The 20,922-nt window shown below is 42.5% G+C and overlaps 2 protein-coding genes and 1 long non-coding RNA gene across 3 annotated transcripts in view; 2 read left to right on the top strand and 1 right to left on the bottom strand.

Annotated features, from left to right (window-relative positions):
- LOC306973279 (anoctamin-8-like) overlaps positions 1 to 7,889 on the top strand; it is a 35,585-nt gene extending 27,696 nt beyond the window's left edge. Inside the window, exons 13-18 of the mRNA XM_079570190.1 lie at positions 819 to 1,295; positions 1,686 to 1,853; positions 2,656 to 2,847; positions 5,273 to 5,404; positions 5,944 to 6,054; positions 7,091 to 7,889. Of these exons, the coding sequence (XP_079426316.1) occupies positions 819 to 1,295; positions 1,686 to 1,853; positions 2,656 to 2,847; positions 5,273 to 5,404; positions 5,944 to 6,054; positions 7,091 to 7,747 (1,737 nt within the window). The 3' untranslated portion in view covers positions 7,748 to 7,889. The remainder of the gene's footprint in view (positions 1 to 818; positions 1,296 to 1,685; positions 1,854 to 2,655; positions 2,848 to 5,272; positions 5,405 to 5,943; positions 6,055 to 7,090) is intronic.
- LOC306973284 overlaps positions 1 to 20,922 on the bottom strand; it is a 547,876-nt gene that overhangs the window by 211,293 nt on the left and 315,661 nt on the right. The window lies entirely within an intron of this gene.
- On the top strand, positions 15,472 to 19,294 carry LOC306972328 (DET1- and DDB1-associated protein 1-like). The gene is made up of 5 exons (XM_079568911.1): positions 15,472 to 15,799; positions 17,364 to 17,444; positions 17,587 to 17,638; positions 18,654 to 18,715; positions 18,793 to 19,294. Exons 1-5 carry the CDS (start codon positions 15,791 to 15,793, stop codon positions 18,898 to 18,900), a joined length of 312 nt encoding a protein of 103 aa, XP_079425037.1. The 5' UTR covers positions 15,472 to 15,790; the 3' UTR covers positions 18,901 to 19,294.

The following is a 20,922-nucleotide window of genomic DNA, read 5'->3' as shown; positions in this document are numbered from 1 at the left end:
ATCTGCCTTCCATGAGCTGTACATCTCCATCTTCAAGCCAACAACCAACCCTTTGATGGCAGTGAGGTCAGACGTTTAGAAGAAGAAAATGAGATTGATTAAGAGCGGGGCGAAAGAAGAAACAAAAACTGGATGACTGGAACGGTATATATTCCACCTGCTGCTAAATTAGGGCTGGGTACCGTCATTTTCGATAAGGATACCTGAACAATACTTTTTGCGATACCTTTGCTAAATATTTGTCGTTTCGAACCAGAAAACAGAACAATATTTTGTGGAAGATCTGCAAGTGTACAATATCAGGTTCATCTCCAATGTTAAGAAATGTGTGAAAAATCAGGGGAGGAAATTGGGAAGAAATGTGGCAAAAATAGGGAAAATAATAAAAATGAGCAAAAATTAGGGGGAAATAATTGGGGAAACGAGAAAAAAATTAGGCTAAAATTGAGGAATGAAATGGGGGAAATGGGACAAGCACTGGGCAAAAACATGGGCCAAAAATGATGGAAAATTTAATTCCTTCCTTTAATGCTGTCCCTGCACCAACAGCATCAAACTTGGATCTAAACATATACGACTTTTTCGGCTTTTTTCATACTTTCATTTTTTCAAAACCCATAGTACCTAAAGTTTTTTTTCCGATACGTTTAACGTTACCCAACCCTATGCAGAGACATTATTAGTGCTGCTGAGAAGGCTTCATGAGCAAAACATCCAAAACCTAAACTGCCAAGTACAGATGACGGCTTGTGAGGATTTGACCAAACTGTTATAGTGTAAATCAATAATATAAATAACCCGCTGTCCTTTTGCCCCAGATGTTGGCCACGCTGCTGATCTTCCGCCAGTTTCTCCAGAACATCAAGGAGGTGCTGCAGCCCTACCTGTACGAGCAGAACAAGCTGGGCGTCTTCACCCCCAAAGTGCTGTGGGAGCTCCTCCAGGCCATCATGCTCAAGTACGGCCGCCTGGCGCTGGGAAAGGCCCAGGCTTCCATGACGGCCTACTCCTTCCTGGGCACCAAAGGCGCCGGCCGCGGTGAGATGCAGAAGAAACGCGGGGACCTGAAGGCGGGGTTCCGGCTGTCCGAGGAGGAGTGGGACATGAGTGAGAATGCGCTGAAGCACAGGAAGGTCAGCTTCACCGAGCGGGTGGACTATAAGGACGCCACAGCGGAGGGACAGGTGGGGGATGAGCGGCTGGAGGACAGTCCCACACTGGGGGACGAGGGCATGGACGCAGCCTGCATGTCTGACAGCGCCGACGACGACAGTGACAGTGAAGTGACTGGGCTGGTAAGAATACTACACTTTCACACGTCCTGCTACTTCTTAGTTATTCACAAACAGTGTAGTCATGGACTAAGAATGATACTAATGCTGCTGACCGACATATTCATAATGTGGATTTTGAGTGCACTGCATGGGGACAGCGGCACTATGGGAATGGCTGCTCTAGGGACTGCAACACCCTACTGGGGGTCAAGGAGGGCCTGGGGATCCGTTTTCTTACAAAGTACAAACCCCTGTAGCTGCCTCCTGATCATCAAAGCCACTTCATTCAAATATTATTCATAAAACATAATAAACTGGTCAGACATTGTTTCAAATGCAACATTATTATGACGCTCAGCTTTTGGATGATATCTGTTTGTTTATTCCAATCACTCCCTGAAATAAATGAAGGAGAACGCCTGTTTGGGGTCCCAGAAGAGCTCTGATCCAATGTGTCACAAGAGGAGGAGCACAGGGGACGGCAGAGGAGATAAGAAGTCCTGGATGGACCCTCCTCTGGAGATTAAGAGCGTCACCCTGACCCAGGCCGAGATCGAGAGCTGCATGCAGACTTATGAGGTAAGTAGCCTCCTAAGGTAACCTCCTGAAACATCACTCTAAAATATGTAAGTAGGTGCTTTATTTGTCATTGTACAATTGCACAACAAAATTGCCTGAAACGAGATTGCGTTCAGATGTTGTGTTAGTCCTGAGCCGCTGCGACTCAGCCAACCTGACCAGCATGTTTTTAGAGGTAGAGGAAACCGGAGCACCTGGAGGAAAGCTGGCTGACAGTGTATGTTTTATTCATGTAATGAACATGTAGCCTGCCGGGCCGGCTAAAAATATTTAATATAGGTGTCACTATAGTGACACCAGTCTTTGTTCTCTCACTTATTCGGGGTAAAGGATCTGGCAACTCTTTTAGAGGATCTGAGATATGAGATGTTATTAAAGTGACAGCTGCTTTGGCCATCACACCAGTCCAGAAGTCTTCTTGTAACCACTGATTTTCAAGTCAAGCTCTGGTTCCAATTAGGGATGTCAGGACTAACTGGTTTTACCATTACTGTGAGCATTTATTGGCTTAAAAAGGTAAAAAATGACCAGTATAAATTTAATCTTGGTCATTTTTTGGCAGACTTTTCTGAAAGAGTTGACCCAGAGTGCATTTGTGCGAAGTCCTTGTATCACAAAGTAAATTATCTAATCCGGTCCACTCTACAATAATCGCTGTATTTCATAATGTGACTGTAGAGGCCTAAACTACAGGGTTAGCAGGTTTCATAAACATTAAGACTCCACAGGGACTAATGTCAGTTTGGACGATTTGCCTATAAATTTAGTTTACACTCTGTGCTGAAGTGTGATGTATTTCTAGGACACGCTGCAGGACTACCAGGAGATGTTCATCCAGTTCGGTTACGTGGTCCTCTTCTCCTCCGCGTTCCCCCTGGCCGCCATGTGCGCCCTGATCAACAACGTCATCGAGATCCGCAGCGACGCGCTGAAGCTGTGCACGGGGCTGCAGAGGCCCTTCGGACAGAGGGTGGAGAACATCGGACAGTGGCAGGTCTGACTCTTTACAGGGGACTAATCTAGGAAGGGCAAATAGGTTTGCTTTAACTAAAGGATACTTTGGGTATGCTTTATGTATGCAAAGTATAAATACTCAAAGTATGCAGTACTGTGGGTGAAGATACTGCAAACTAACTAATTGGTGTTGCGCAGTGAACAGCTGGCACTCAACAGCTAAATCCCAAATACAGCGCGGAACTCAATGTGTTAAGTTAAAGTACTGAACTTTTTGCTGTAGGAAATACTCAAAAGTAGAAAGTACTAATCAGTAGGGATGACGTCTTGAACCATGTGATTCAGCAGCACTGTTTCAAAGTCCCAAAGCAAAGTGTTTGAAAACACGATTCAAAACACACATGTCACGTGACATGGCTGAAGCGCTTGATCAAAACCTTTCAGTGGGAGGGGAAATGTAGAAAATGTATGATAATAAAATAGAATAGACAAACCTTATTGTCTATTCTATTCTACCATGCAGTGATGGCAGAAATTTGCCTTTGGCTTTCTCACACATTCAGATACATCTGCCCTGCAAATATAATCAAATACATAATACATGAAAGTACATTATAAAATCAGTTCATCGCTGACACTGCAGCAGCAGATCAAAAGAAAAGGAACAGACTGAGCGACATTAGGGGTTACAACTTATTCAGCGCCCGGATGGCAAAGCACACAAAGGAATTCCTGTACATTTTATAGGATCATTTATTTTTCTATTACCACAGTAAGAACAAATATTTAGAAAAAAAATATTCTAAAAATATGGTCATGATATGGTACTAAATGTATTTTACATGACAGTTAGTTGAATTATAATTCTTTTTATAGTTTTTCCAGCCTCTACCATTCAGACATACCATCATTGGACAAAACACCACTTCTGGAATTGTCCTCCAAGTACTATTTGAGTGTCTTCACCTTCACAGCCTTAAAATTAGAGTTTGAAAATGGTCAGAAGCTCATCAATCACACGATAGGAACTGTTATAGACTGGGGAAGTTTTATATTGTTCTGAAATTGCATTAGTTGGTTGTAAATAGTCTCCTATGTCCTTTTTTGTATATATATTTACATGTATTTATTGTCGTTGTTTTAAATGTATCAAAGGCACTTGCTGTGTGCAGGAGTGTGCCTGATTTTGTTTACTTGTAGTGCAACACATTTTGTTTTGTCCTCCTTTAGCATATTGTAAAGTCAGACACTGTGCATCTTATTTAAAGCATTTGTGTCAATTTCATGAACTCTGTTTGCATTTCTGTGACAATGACCCTGCAGGTTGTGAAATGTGCCTTTAAACTAGTGGAGAATCAGGATATTACAAATATGTCAGAAAAGTTAGGAAAGAGGTTGGACCACAACTAACATCATTATTCTGTGGCTTCTTGATTCATTGTTTGTAACAAAATATTAAAAAGTCAGGTATATGGCCTTTAACCTCTTAACCCCAATCTGAACTGAGCAAATTTTCCCCAATTTTGCTTTTTACTTTAAGCTTCTTGGAAAAAGCGTCAACATCGTGACAAACAAGTGACAAAAAAGCGATGAAAAAGTGGCAAAAATTCCATGACAACATGGCAACCACGCAAGGAAAAGGTCCATTTAGATCTATTTTGCAGGTCTTAGCTTTTGGGGGCGACAGTGGCGCAGATGGTGGAGCGGCTCGTCTCATGATCGGAAGGTTGGGGGTTCGAATCCCACCTCCTGAAAGTGCACACTGTTGTTGGGCAAGACACTTCACCCACATTGCCCCCAGTGTCTGTGTACATTGGTGTATGAATGGGTGAGTGGGTCCTTGCTGTAAAGCGCTTTGAGTGCCTAATGTTGGCTATATTGCTGGGTTGCAGGTTTTAGAAAATGATGATGTCATCGGACCCAGCGGGGGGCAGGAGCCAGTTTTTCCTATTCACAGCATTGCACTTTCACAAGTCGTAGCTAAAAAGAACATCTATGAATTAAAAAATATATCATTAATATCAGTCGCTGGGTCCATGATCTCTCTGTACAAGATCAAAAATGTCCTCAAAAACAAAATAGTTTTTCCTCTATATAATAGTATAGGCCTTTAGAATGCTGTGATGTCGCCTGCAACCCAGCAATAAGTTGAAAGCATTTACATTCAAATGAGGCATTAGATTTGGGTAAAACTGAAGTGGAGAAAATGCACTCGGTTAAGGTGGGGGTAAGAGGTTTAGTCTATGGATGGAAAATAGCTCATAGCTACTTTTTGCAGTTACACAAAGTTACTCGACTGAGAGTCCACTAAAGTGCGCTGACCTCTCCAAAATAACAGTAAAGTGGACCAAGTATGAACACATTCTAAGTGACCCTAATGTTTGCCTCGTCTTCCAGATTGTAAAACGATGCGTAACCTGCTGTCTCGTGTGTGTGTGTGTGTGTGTGTGTGTAAATGAGTGCAGACGGCGATGGAGGCCATGGGTCTGATTGCCATCATCGTCAACTGTTACCTGATTGGTCAGTGTGGTCAGCTGCAGCGCCTCTTCCCCTGGCTCAGCCCCGAGATGGCCATCATCTCCATCGTTCTCCTGGAGGTACGTGGAACTTAAAAAAAAAACATTCGCTTACATAAGTCGCTTCACGGCAAGAAGGTCCCGGATTTGAGTCTTGGCTGGGGGGGGCCTTTCTGTGTGGAGTCAGCATTTTCTTCCCGTAGGTTTTCTCCAGGTGCTCTCTGACTTAAGACAGTGTTTCCCAACCCAGGGTATGGGGACCCCTGGGGTACTCGAGGACCTAGCAGGGGGTACTTGGAACTATTTCAGATTGAAAAAAAGGGGATAATGTAAGATCATTTTTATAGGAAAAGCTAGATTTTTCAGTAAAATGTGTTGCTTTGGGAGAATTTTAGGTTTATTTTGACTGCAACATTGTCCTTTTTCTTTCAAATACCACTTTTAAATAATCACTTTCTAAATAAACCACTGAAAGACTCAAGGGGTAAGAAAGACAAAAAACGTTGGGAGCCACTGACTAAAGACATGTACAGTAGATTGTCATATTGTGAGCACATGACAATCCTCCTACCTCGATTTGATTAAGGACCCGTCTATCTTCTCTGGTCTGTGTCTCCCAGCATTTTGCCATCCTGCTGAAGTATGTGATCCACGTGGCCATCCCAGACATCCCGGGCTGGGTGGCCGATGAGATGGCCAAGCTGGAGTACCGGCGCAGGGAGGCCTTCAAGGTAACTGTGGATGATCATGAACGATAACCATGGATGAATGCAATCAATCAAACTGTAGAAAAGTAACGTAAAATAACCCACATTTCAGACGAGGGATAGGAAACAACTTAAGGCGAGACACTGCAGGTGAATAGGGGAAAATTTATATTTACAGATATCAATTTGAAACTTTTGCTGTCGATCACAGACTGGCATAAATGTGAGAAAAAAATACATTACAAGTTTTCTGTCATTTTATCTTTTCATATAAGAACAAGGTGTTTTATGCCTAAAATTGCCCCAAATTTCCCATCTTTTCGGCAACAAAATCTGAATAATGGATAGAGCTACATTCAAATGTATGGTTTCATTTTATTGATAAATGAGATACCAAGACGTTTTCAGAGGGGGTTTTGGATTTCTTGTTTAGTTTTAAAATAAGTTGTTTTTTAGTGGAAAAATTAGTAAAAATGTAATTTTCGCCTTATTTTTTCACATTCAAAACTCAATAAATGGGGCTAGGGGTTAGATAATAAAAAATCCCTCTGAAAAAATCTTCCAAATATTGTTCAGTCCAAGTCTTTAGGTCCGACTGACGTGGACATAGTGTGGCCACAATGATAGAAAAATGTGTTTTGAGAAAAAGGCCCCTGAAATTGCGTTCTCCCATATAAGTCTATGGGGGAACATTGAATCAGTGCAATATTTAAACATGTTACTGTGAAGATTAGGGATGTTTTCTGTTTCCGGGAGAAAGCTTGTATGTTCAGAGACCAATTTGGCCCAAAACCTGAAAACTGAAAAAATTGAGTTTTGCCTGTAGTGTCTCCCCTTAATTGAACTTTTTATTAAATCAGAAAATACCATCCGAAGCCCAACATATACTCTTGTGAATCAAAAAATCACATTCCTTTGCTAGATTTACCAAAGAAAAACAAGCAGTTTACACATCTAAAAACTTTCAGACATGTAAACAAATTTGATTCTCACACCTCACACAAGTCTAAACCTCCGACAGCATCTTTTAACTGAACGATCTCCTTGTAATTACCCCCAGAAACACGAGCTCCAGGCGCAGCAGCACTTCCAGCAGCAGCTGCGCCGCCGCCGCGAGGAGGAGGAGCTACAGCGTCAGGCCGAGCTCCAAGCTGAGGCCAGAGGGCAGGACCCTGACTTCTCCAAAACAGACTCCGCTCACTCGCACCACCACGACAAGTCGACGGGCGGCAAGTCCGGGGACAAGCCCAAGAGACCCAGCTCCCTCCTGGGCAACAACAACGTCATGAAGCTCAAGCAGATCATCCCGCTGCAGGGCAAGTTCTCGTCTGGGGCGTCCAAATCGCCGGCGCAGTCCCCGACGGGAGGTGAGGCCAAGCTGCCCGGGTTTTTGAAGTTTTTGAAAGCGCCGGAAGCTAAAAAAGAACAGGCGGCGGCGTCAGCGGGGGCATCTCAGAATTCTTCGGCGACTGCTGCAGTTCCCTCGTCCAGCCATGAGAGGTCGCAGTCTCCCAACAGGACATTCAGCCCTGGGAAACTGTTCAGCTTCAGTAAGTCGGAGGGGAGCGTCGTCTGCGCCAACGGGACGCAAGCGCTGTCCTCGTCAGCGCAAACAAGAGGGGACCTAAACAACACCCCTGAGGAACTCCCCTCAAACGAATCGGACAGAGGAGAGCGACAGGCGGCGGAGACAGACAGTTCAGGGGCCAAGAGTTAATATAAGCTTCTCTATGTAAACGACTGTACTGCTGGAGACACTTTAGATGCAAAGAATGCGCACAAACCTGTGTCCTCACCACTCACGTAGAGCAGTAGACGGGGATGTGCTACACAGTTCACCTATTTATTTATTTACACTTTTGGACAGTTTTGTGTTGGCGTTTTACACATTGTCATGTAAAAGAATGTCTACATGTGGGAAATTGTGTTGTTGTTTTTTTTTTACAGCACCACTCGTCTGGAGATGCAAGTTTTATTTTGTTTTAACCTCTTAACTCCCACCTGAACGGATCCCATTTTCTCCAGTTTGGCTTTACCCTAATCGAAAGGCTTCTTGGGGAAAAAGCACCGAAACAGCCGCAAAAAATGAGAAGAAAACAAGGATGTAAACGCAACAACAAAAATGACAAAAATTGAACAAATATTTGACAAAAACTCAACCAAAATGTGACAAAAACTCAACAAAAAATGACAAAAACTCAACAAAAATGTGCCAAAAATGTGAAAATGTGACAAAAACTCAGCCAAAAAGTGACAAAAATTAAACAAAGGTGTGACAAAAAGTCAACCAACAAGCAGTGTTAATTTTGACAACATATTTTGTTTTAGTTTTAGTCTTTTGACTAAAATGTAATCTAATTTTAGTCACGATTTAGTAAAAAAAAAAACTTTTCAATTTTAGTCTAGTTTTAGTCGACTAAAATTGCACGTCAATTTAGTCGACTAAAATTAAGACTAATTTAGTCGACTTATATTTATAATATTCATTAGAATCATATTTAATCCAGGTCCTCTGCTTCATGGAGCTGATTCCACATGAACAAAGCTCAGACCTGTTCATTTGGCAGAGAATTTAAATGATATGAGGCTCTTTCAGGCGAAGTTTTGATGATTTTAGTCTCTCCTTTTCATTTTTATTAAGTCTTATTTTAGTCGACTAAAATATCTGGACATTTTAGTCACAGTTTTAGTCTCATGAGAAACTTTTAATTTAGTTTTAGTCCAATTTTAGTCGTCAAAAAAATCACTTTGACTAAAATTAAGACAAAATATTTTAGTCGACGAAATTAACACTGCCAACAAGTGACCAAAAATGTATAATAAATGTGAGAAAAACAAAAAAGGTGACACAACACAGCAACAACACAAGGAAAAATATCAATTTTGTGGGTCTTAACTTTCAAATGAGGTGTTACACAGACCTATAGCCAAAGAGGGCAGCATGCATTCGGTTTAGGCGGGTGGTAAGAGGTTAATGCAGTTACAAAACGCAACTCGGTGCAGCTGCGCTAACCCGACTGTACACAGCATTTCACTTTCCTTTTAATGCTAATAATAGCGGGGCGTTTGTCCTGCTTCAACTGTTGAGCTAAGTGCAACGGCGTCCGAAAAGGTTCATAACTAACGGCCGGCTCACACTGACTAATGCAGGACAAAAATAGACTTTATTGACTCTTTAGCTCCGTGGTTAATGGGAGCCTGTGTTGATTTTACTGAGTTTTCATTTCTTTCATTTCCTGCACCGTAACTGTTCAAGATTGACGTAAGCCTTCCACATGTTCTGGGTAAAACTGAGCAGATGACGGAGCAGATAGACAGATTCAAGCAGAAGACTGTGCACAATAGCGAAGGCAAAAAGCATTGTGAATGTGTAGTCTGTAGAAACATGCAAGCATATGTTTATGGTTTCAATTTCTGATGTAGAGAGTTGAGATTGAGCAAATGTGTCTGTTCAGAAGGAGCTGAATCAGGAATTACTGCATAACGTGGTTTTAACCTCTTAACTTCCACCTGAACGGATCCTATTTTCTCCAGTTTGGCTTTACCCTAATCGAAAAGCTTCTTGGAAAAAAAGCACAAAAATAGCCACAAAAAATTAGAAGAAGGATGTAAACGCGACAAAAATTTGACAAAAAATGGACAAAAAATTGGCAAAAATTGAACCAAAAAAATGACAAAAATTCAACAATAATGTGACAAAAGTTCAACAAAAAGTGACAAAACACTCTACCAAAAAGTGACAAAAACTCAACCAAAGAGTGACAAAAATTCAACAAAAATGTGACAAAAACTGAACAAAAAAATGACAAAAATGTGACAAAAATTCAACAAAAATGTGATAAAAACTGAAAAAAAAAAATGTCAAAAATTTAGCAAAAATGTGACAAAAATTGAACCAAAAAAATGACAAAAATTCAACAATAATGTGACAAAAGTTCAACAAAAAGTGACAAAACACTCAACCAAAAAGTGACAAAAATTCAACAAAAATGTCAAATAAACTGAACAAAAAAATGACAAAAATTCTAACAAAAAAAAGACAAAAATTCAACAAAAATGTCACAAAAACTCAACAAAAATTTCACAAAAAAAAAACATACAGAAGGTGACACAACACAGCAACAATGCGAGGAAAAAGATCAGTTTTGTGGGTCTTAGCTTTCAAATGAGGTGCTACACAGACCTATATAATAGCCAAAGAGGACAGAATGCATTTGGTTTAGGCGGGTGGTGAGAGGTTAAAGAGGGCGTGTTGTGTTTTTGTAGGTACGGGGTAATAATCTCAAACACATCTCGATCATTATCTTACACTTTGTTGGTTAGAAGATACTCGATCTTAAACAGCTTGCACAAATTCTCCCTTCGCCATACTTCCTGATTCACGAAGCCCCGCCCTCCCCCTTCGCAAGCGCTTCTTCTGCGTAGCTACTGTAAAATAAAATAAAAGACTGTGCTACTACGTGTTGCTAGAGAAGCTTCAGGGGATTTCATGTTCACAACTGGATGTATCGTACACTGTTTCCAAACCAACTGGTCGCTCCTTCAGAACTAAATAGATGTGTCACATGACGGCGCACAGTTACTGACAATCAGTCATCAGACGAGATCTGCCAAACCTCAAAAAAATCAGACGTCTAAGAAGTGTATTGCTGGGTTTCAGGCGACGTCACAGTGCTCTTAAGGCCTATAATATTAAATAGAGGTTAAATTATTTTGTTTTTGAGGACATTTTTGGTCTTGTACAGAGAGATCATGGACCCATTATTAATGATCATTTTTGGACTTCATAAATTTTCTTTTTAGCCACGACTTGTGAAAGTGTGATGCAGTTAATTGTAAAAACTGGCTCCTTCCCCCACTGGGTCCGGTACCATCACATTCGAGAACCTGCAACTCAGGAAAGTGATAGGGTACTGGATTGTTTTTGCCTGTCAGTGCTCTGCGATGGAAGGATAAGCTTTAGCAAAAGAGATCAGGAGGTAAGAAATCTTCTCCTGGTTTCGCAGGGCCAGAAAGTGAGCTTGTGGTAAACTTATGCACTATATAGCCTACTGTAGTCCCTGGGGGAGATTCAAAGTTTACTCAAATTCCCGAATGCCTCGAAGAGTATGCCAAGCTTTTGATGAGGAAACAACATTGTAACATGGTTAAAAAAATAAAAAATAAAAAAAAAGAATGTTTAGTGTTCAACAGTCGTGTTCACACCTCTTCTCTGAAATTGCTTTGAGAGTCTCCCGACCTGTGTCTGACAGGACGTCCTCATGAGTGTCTCCTAAAATAGTTCATGTTGGGAATTGCTTCGTCAGCTACAGTTTACCTGTTAATGAATGTTAACTGCACTTCCTGGAAGGGAGCAAAGTGGCTCAACAGCCCCGTAAATACACATATAACGGAGAATGCTAGACATAATCCTAATGTTAGCTTTATGCTACATGCAAACGGCTAGCCTGGAGTGCCCGTTTCTCACTTCTACTGGACAAGCTGCTGAATTGTTCTTTACTCATTGACTGCCAGCCATTTTCAAATCAGAGAGCTCCCCACTGCCAGAGGTTTTTCAGGATTTTGACTGTTTTTTCAAGAGCCACAGAAAATGTAGGTCTAGGTCTATGTCAACACAAAACCCACCAAAACAGATTAGACTCTCTTCTTTCTCTTCTTTCAAAAAGTTTGCTTGTACCTCATTCCATTCTTTAGTAATCGTCCTTGGAAAACAAGTTAAATCACCCTAAATTCTGTTTTCTGACCAAAAAGCTGAGAAAACGAAAGAGCAATGCTGCCACCTAGTGACTCAATAAAATAACATGTAGTTATTTTATTGAGTCACTAGGTGGCAGCATTAGGCAGCACAACTAAGATTTTAACACCAGACATGCTCAAGGCTTTGCTGCAGCTGTTCCAATTGAAAAACCTCATTGGCAGTCAACGTTCGGATTTCTATTGACGTCTATAGACGTCATTGGCAGTCAATGAGTTAATGTAAGAATGAGACAAGGCATACACGAGGACCGGGTTTTGACGCAACGTTATTTGTGTGTGATAAATATGCTACCAGAAAACGCCAAAAAAGAGTGACACAATGCCGTCTGTATCTATACACTGTATTTTTTATATGTGTTACCACTGAATGTTTTAACATCTATATTTCGATGATTGTGTCCTTTTCTTGCAATATTGGCGGAGATGGACCCTTTCTACTGCTCTATGACTCCACATCCGATCTCTCTTCCACTCGTGTACAGTGGGTGTGTTTGTTGAACGTTAACACTGCATGACGCTAGGTCCCTGCAGACTGTTTTCAACCAGGAATGTCACCGTTTTTAACCTGTACAGAACCGCTTCCCACACGTTTTTACGTTTTGTACATCTTATACTCGTTGTAAAAGCATGTGGTTTAACAGCATGCGTCATGACACGCCCTTTCAGTTGCACTTTTTAGGGAACCATTTTAATTCCTCTGCAATATAAGGTCCAACTATTACTCACTGTGACCATGAAAAAAGAATCTATTTTTCTTAACCTTTTGAGTTTTTTTGTATTGAATTATTTTACTACATGACTCGGTGGATGAATGTACGTACGGGGATGATGCAATTAAAAAACGCACTTGAACTCATCATACAAAGACGCTGTTGTTTCATTTGTTTATATGGACCAGCACACACTGTACTTACTACAGTGTTATTATATGTTGAACAAACTTTTACGGTTAAATTTTGAGCAATATTATTCCAAGAAATTAGATTTAATTAACAATTATAGAAGTAAAAGAATTATATATTAGGGAACAGTTGTTAAATTTAGTTCACCCATGAGATCTCAGATGTTACTCAGTCGTTCCTGCTCTAGAATTTGACGTCATGATCTCAGATGGTGGAGAGTGGACCCCCCTGAACCGAGTGCATTTGGCTTCACCCAAATCCTAAACGCTGACCAAACACGACAAAAACACTCACAAAATGTGAAAAGAAAGTGGTGACGTTGTGTAGGTCTTAGCTTTCAAATGAGTGATGATGATGCACTGGTCAATAGGCTGTAAGCTCCAGTCATGAAGCTGAACTGGAGAAAATATGCTCGGTTAAGGCGGGGGAGAAGAGGTTAATGTTGCACTGACAGTGTTAACTTCTTAACCCCACATTAACAGAGTGCAGTTTGTACATCTAAACCAGAGGCGGGCCAACTAAAACCTCGCCCTTCAGTCTGGCCCTCAAAACATGATCACGACTGATATGCGTTGTCTAATAAAGGTTGCTGCTATTTTGTTGCTCTTTTAATGTGTTCAGCCCAGGGGTGTCAGACACATTTTGGGCCGCGGGCCGAAATTCAGCTCCCACGGCGGGCCGCGGGCCGCATAGAGACATTTTTTCCAATAAATAAATGAATAATAATAAGCTGTGATTTGCTCAAAGCCCCAACTTGACCGTAGCTTCATTAATAACAACGGCCTACACTTGTATTGCACTTTACAAGCCTGTGTCACAAGGTCCTCAAAGTACTACATAGTCATTATGCATTCACTCCACACTTGGTGGTGGTAAGCTGTTATTGAAGTCACAGCCGCCCTGGGGCAGACTGTCCATTTACCACATGGCTATAATGTGTTGTTCATATCCTGAGCTCTTATTATGAGCTCAGATGATAGATGATAGATGATACTTTTTTAAATGTGATGCCCCTTGGCAGGGCCGGATTACATCATCTCACGGGCCGCATTAGGCCTGTATGTTTGACACCACTGGTTTAGGCGATTGCAATCTATTTGAGAATTGTAATTGTATGAACCAAACCAATCCCTCCTGGAATCGCCACCTTAACGTGGTGGAGGGGTTTGAGAGCCTGAATGATCCTAGGAGCTCTGATGTCGGGGGCTTCGGGCCCCTGGCAGGGTCTCCCATGACAAACAGGTCCTAGGTGACGGGTCAGACAAAGAGCGGTTCAGAAGCCCCTTATGAGAGACCGACAGGTCCGGTTAGAACCATGAGGCCGTCCTTCTGTGGACCCACCACCTGCTGGAGGAACCATAGGGGCTGGTGCAATGTGATTTGGGCAGCTGACCCGGAAACGGACAAGTGGAAGAAAATGGAGGGATGGATGGATGGATGGATGGATGGATGGATGGATGGATGGATGGATGGTTGGTTGGATGGATGGATGGATGGATGGATGGATGGTTGGATGGATGGATGGATGGTTGGATGGATGGATGGTTGGATGGATGGATGGATGGATGGTTGGTTGGATGGATGGATGGATGGATGGATGGATGGATGGTTGGATGGATGGATGGTTGGATGGTTGGATGGATGGATGGATGGATGGATGGATGGATGGTTGGATGGTTGGATGGATGGATGGATGGATGGATGGATGGATGGATGGATGGATGGTTGGATGGATGGATGGATGGATGGATGGATGGATGGATGGATGGATGGATGGATGGATGGTTGGTTGGATGGATGGATGGATGGATGGATGGATGGATGGATGGTTGGTTGGATGGATGGATGGATGGATGGATGGATGGATGGATGGATGGATGGATGGATGGATGGATGGATGGATGGATGGATGGATGGATGGATGGATGGATGGATGGATGGATGGATGGATGGATGGATGGTTGGTTGGATGGATCGTGGAGGGATGGTTGGATGGATGGTTGGATGGATGGATGGTTGGATGGATGGATGGATGGATGGATGGATGGATGAACCAAACCAAATTCGCAACTGCCTCACTTCTGTCAGTCTACCCCAGGGCAGCTGTGGCTACAACAGTAGCTTACCACCACCAAGTATGGAGTGAATGAATAATGTAAAGCGTCTTTGTGTCCAGAAAAGCGCTATATAAAACCGATGCATTACTATTATTACTGGTCCAGCCCTCATGGAAAGGTCAAACCCCAAAGTGGCCCTCGCATCAAAAACTGTGCCCATATCTGATCTGCGCTTCTTGCAGTCTGAAGGCCAGATGCTTTGTTTGTCATGCTTGTGTTTGCGTTTTAGTTGCTCTTGTGCTCTTTTTTGTTTCTTTTTCATCACTTTTTGTAACTTTGTTGGCGCTTTTTTGTGCTTTTCTGACATTTTTGGTTGCATTTTTGTAACTTTTTTGTTTTTTTTCATCTTCGTTTATGTCTCGTTTTGGTCGGTATTTTGACGCTTTTTTTTTTTTTTCAAGCTTTTAGATTTGAGTAATGCCTGGATACCTGGATAACACCTGTAGAACATGCGCTCGGTTAAGGCGGGGGTTAAGAGGTTAAAAAAGCGGCACAGCGCTGTCGGCGCTCCTGTTGTTTTGATCGGTGAACAGAACATGCCACAACACTGCGATGGGGGATTGTCCTATTACATAAGCACCTCTTAACCAATCATGACCCCGCGTTCCCACTTCCCTCCGCGGGCAGCCAATCACAGTCATGAATCGGTGGAATGTACCCGCCCCTCCGCGGACGAACAACAAAAATGGAGAGCGCTCTCACAGCAGCCGAAGGACGCTACGTTTAGTGAAGTTTTCCTAAAATACCGTCACACACGCCGGTAGAGCTAACCCGAACGGAGTGCTGGGGTCCCACATAAGCACATCCACCGACAGACCGGGGCCTGTCTTCTCCGTAGGGAGCTGCGGAAGTGGTAAACAAACCGGTTTCGTGGTTACGACAAAGACTACGGGGAGGCTTGGCTAGCTGTTAGCTCTAACGCTAGCATCCGGCGGTTTCTCTCTCATGGTGCTTGGATTATAAACTTTACCGACGCGATCAAACATGGACAAGGTGAGGAACGCGCTTGTGGTCGTGCTGCACGGCTGTAAATGAGAAAAATGCCCAAAAGAAACCGCACAGGCGCAGTGTTATTGAGGCAGACACGTTATTACTATCAGCGTGGTTGCTCTCTCCAATCTGTTGAACCTTTTTTTGTTCATTGGAGCTAAGGTGATGTTCTTTTTTTGACAAGGCAGATTTTGTTTCTCACTATAAACCTGCACATACAGCTGATGGAGCAATATGTGTGCTATGGATCACAACATTTAGTTTAAAGTGCACACAGGCTGCTTTTTCACGTGTTTTATTATTGTACAGTTGATTGAGATCATGCCTGTGTGTGACAGTGGAATAACAAAAGTAGAATTCCATATTCCAAGTGTCGAAATGGGACCTGCCCCTGGCCCTTGTGTACAGTATGGTTGCACAGCCAAAGTTATGGGAAGTTTGTGTAAGCTCTCAGCTGTACATCAGTGTAGGGCTGCAGCTAACGATTATTTTGATAACCGATTTATCTACCGATTATTTTCACGATTAATCGCTTGGCTGTGAAAGGTGCATGGAAATAGTATTTTTTTCAATTTTTTGACCACATAAAGCTAAAGTGGCGCCGCTGGAGGACATGTTGATGGAGTAAACTTAAAGTAAACATTTGTAGGAGGCTCTTTGTGCTCATTCTGCTTTCTGATTGGACGAGGCAAAGACGGATATTTAACACTGCAGACCCTCACTTTAAAAAATAAAGTAGGTTTTCATCCAAAATACCGAATTGTCATGTAATTTTTGCCCCATTTTAGTCTGTGTTCACTAGAAAACGATTGATCGATTACTGAAATAGTTGACAACTATTTTAGTAATCGATCAGTTGTTTCAGCCCTACATCAGTGTAAGAAAATGATTGTCTTTAACTATAAAATGTTGAGTCACATCTCGTGTCCATTTCCAATAAGGAAATGTAGCAACGTTATTTATTCTTTTATGAGGACAATACTTGAATGTACTGTACGCTGGTGATGTGCCCGATAGCCTTGTAGGTGATGGGTTTGAGAACAGGTTTCGCTGGGTGTGTCTCCCTATTCCTCGCCCACTTTCACCCCGTAGGTCGGATCACGGCTGACCCTTCTCACCCTGGGCGCTGACTCTTCGCCCCTCTCCCCTCAGGCAGGAGGACCCACACCTCCCGCAACATGTGCAGTTATTTCCCCTCCCCTTCACCAGACTCATGAACACATTAAAACCTGTCCCAGCCATTAGCGCTGCTCTATTGACCTATGTGCCCACACTCACACACTGCTGTTGTATTTTTATCATATTTGATCTTCTATGCATGCCCGTATAGTTTTATTGTGTGAACTGATTATGATTCTGTCCTAGTGAGGCCTACAGCAAAAACTCTATCCTGTTGAAATGGGTGGTCGAACCTCTTCTATGCACTTAGTTCTTTGCCCATATTGACTAACACCATTTTAGTGCAAACCACAGCAGTGTGTCCAGTATAATTTGGCTCCATTCTGTTCATGTTCTTATGCAACACAGTAGAAACTGACTTTGTCTCCCTCTCCCCTCCGCTGCACAGGCCGAGTTCTTAAAGGGGCTTCCAGTCTACAACAAGAGCAACTTCAGCAGATTCCACGCCGACTCTGTGTGCAAAGCATCGGTAAGTGGCTGACTGCCAACAACCCAAGCGTCACATTTCACCGTACATCTATACATAGCCAATCCGCGGCAGTAAATCAGTAACGCTTGAATATCATCACAATGAAGCAACATTCTGACATGCCTCGTCCCGGTTGTTTCAGAACCGACGACCTTCGGTGTATCTTCCGACAAGAGAATATCCCTCTGAGCAAAGTAAGTGTTATTCAGTGGATCAACGCTGGTGCTTAGACCTGGGCATGGAGTTTGTTCCCGCACACAGGCCACAGTGCATTTATATTGATAGCTTGAGAGGTTGACTTGTTGATGTATGCAGTTAATTGTGGAAGATGGTTGGAATAGAGGGAAACTCATTTAAAGGAACAGGCCACCGTTGTTCCATACAGAGATATGTTCTTACCCGAGCTTGGATGAGTTGATACTTACCTGTCTGGTCTTTGTGCGTGCCTGTGGAAGAGCTTGGTAGCTTCTAACTTTACCCCCGTTTGGAGCCATAGGATAATACTGGGAGAGGCCAAAAACGACATCTTCTGGTTATTTTGTGTGACTTAGGGAACGCACAAAGACCAGACAGGTACATATCAACGTGTCTAAGCTCAGGTAAGAACATATCTCAGTATTGACAAACGGTGGCCTGTTCCTTTAAAGAGGGGGTATTATGCTTTTTTCAATCCCATAGCACCAGTCTATATCACACTACAATGATGAGCAAACCTTCTGTTGGTCTGTAAATGCAGTAAATTAGAATAACTGCCTTGTATAAAATTGCTCTCTCAAAATGGCTGTAGTGAATGTCTTGAAATAGGCCTCTGTCTCTTTAAGAACCTCTGAGCCTTTCAGACACGCCCCCTCCACACGCTGTCTGTGGCATCAGTGGGGAGGGGGTTCTGCTGAGGAGCAGTGGTTGGTGACGAAAAGCTCGGAGGCGTCTCCAGGAGGTGGGGGCGTTCCTAGGAGGACTCAGGCAAACCTATCCCTAAAATGGCCGCCATCAGAGTTTTTACAGATTACTCAAAAATACATGAATGTTCCAAGGCAACACTTCAGGCATGTTTTTAATGAGGGAATGACAGAATAACATGATGTAAAGCTTGAAAAAGTCGATTTTGCATAATGCCCCCCCTTTAATAGCTGGTATCTGCGTGTACTTATTCATTCGTTTGATTGTTACAAATGCAATTTGACACTTTTTGTTTGTGTTGTTTTGCAGTTATTGTGACAGAGAAGACAAACATTTTATTGCGGTATCTTCACCAACAGTGGGACAAAAAGGTACGCGTTGTACCTAAACAATCGTCTAAATCTGCCGGATGTAAAAGTAAGACACATTTTTCTATCTGTCGTCCCAGAACGCAGCAAAGAAACGAGAGCAGGATCCGGCGGAAGGGGAGAATGCGGCGGCGCCTCCTCGGAAGATGGCGCGCACCGACAGTCGAGAGCTGGGCGAGGACTCGTGAAATCCGAACTGAAACGGCCATGATCATACCCACAATGCACCCGTGTCAGAGCTGAGTAAAGCACATGGAGGCCACAGCCCTCTCCACAGAGCTCCAGCGCCTGCCTGTCTGTGTCTGTGGCAACTGTTTTTCCTTTTTTTTTCAGCCCCAACATGTCTCCGTAGCACACGGACATGTGCTGCAAAGCCAGTTTTTACGTACCCATTGGTTTTCGATGAACACCCCTTACTCCCACTTACCTGGTTTCCTCCATTCTCAAACGGGCAACAGTGAGAGGAAGTAGAATTGAATCTGTTCGCTCGTTCCTGGCCGTCACGAACCTTTCCGCACATCTCGATTTACTCATGCGCACGAGTCGTGTGTTTTACAAGTTTGAGGCGGCGAAGCAGCGTTAACTTTCCACTTCTTTCCACGAGGAATGACACGAATAGTGAATCATAAACAATTGGGCCGGAAAAAAATAAGAAATACAGAGTTATCAGGGTTTATACATGATGAATCCCATTTAACTATCAAAATTGTTTTCTCGATTCAGTTGTGATCAATAGGTTATGGCCAATGAATGTTGCATAGTAACATGATGCTAACTTGCTAGGCTAACAACTGTTTCCTGTGGGGAGATAGCCGGGGTTCACGGAAATAAACAGATGTTAAATTATTAAAATCAATCAATCAATCAAACTTTATTTATAAAGCACTTTTCATACTGAAAGGTATCACAAAGTGCTTTACAGATTACAACATTTAAAACAATGCGCCTGGCACAACTTCCCATATATACATTTTATATATTAGGATTAAATAAATTGATTAGTCAGATAAAGGCTAAGCTAAAAAGGTGGGTTTTGAGCTGCTCTTAAAAACATTTTCGTTCTCTGCAGCCCTGAGCTCCTCCTCAGCCCTGAGCTCCTCCTCAGCCCTGAGCTCCTCCTCAGCCCTGAGCTCCTCCTCAGCCCTGAGCTCCTCCTCAGGTGGTTCCAGAGGCGAGGGCCGTAATATTGGAAAGACTCCTCACCATGAGTCTTTCTGTTGACTTTAGCAATAACTAGGAAACCCCTGCCGGAGGAGCGAAGGGGCCGTGAAGGTTCGTAAGGTAAAAGCAGTTCTGAAAGATAAGAGGGACCAAGACCATGAAGACATTTAAAAACATTAAAATAACTTTAAAATCGATCCTGAAACACACGTGGAGCCAATGCAGCGATTCTAAAACCGGTGTAATGTGGTCCCGCCTCCTGGTCTTCGTCAGGACACGAGCTGCTGAATTTTGTAAAAGTTGTAAACCTGAGATGAAAAATGCGTGGCTGAAAGTATCCAGGAAATTGCCATTAAAAACTTTCTGTATTTTGTAAACACTTGATGGGAGGAGACTTCTGCGTTCACAAATGTAGGCGTTTTAGCACTAAAGCTAAATGCTAACGCTAATTCATTGTGTGAAAAGGTTAGAATAGCGCCACAATCTGAACTTACTTTGCTTGAAAAACTATCCTATGACTTTTATTTACATTTTATTTGTTTTTTGAAACTTATTTTTTGTGTAATTCATTTAAAAACAGGAACAGGAAACAGTTGTTAAGCTACAGGAAGTTCGCTGCAGCATCCCATGCACAGAGCCGCTAATGGGAAACCTCATATGGACAGTTTCTTTGTCCTGGGTAACGAGATGCTATTTTATCAATAGTTATTTGAGTGGTAATCATTTTACTAAACTTTAAGAAAAATAGTTTTGCGCAGGGCGTTTGAAACTATTTTTTTTAATTCACATTCATTCTGTCAATCCTGTATTTTTGCACTGCTGAAAAAGTGTTACGTTTTGACAAAGCTGGGGGCACAGAGTTCCACATGACGCCTTTTGTAAGGCTTCAGTGGAACAGAATCAGTCAATGGGAAATGATCGAACCACCACACAAACAATGACAATGGGGGAAAAGGTTGTTTTGCCCAAGGATACAAAGGGCAGCATGAACTCCGGAGAGCGTCAGCCATTCTTCTTCTTTCTTTTTTTTGTGTGTTTTTTTTTGTACA

This window comes from Gobius niger (assembly GCF_951799975.1).
Source record: "Gobius niger genome assembly, chromosome: 13".
Lineage (NCBI taxonomy): Eukaryota > Metazoa > Chordata > Actinopteri > Gobiiformes > Gobiidae > Gobius > Gobius niger.
This window is presented reverse-complemented; position numbering and strand designations above follow the sequence as displayed.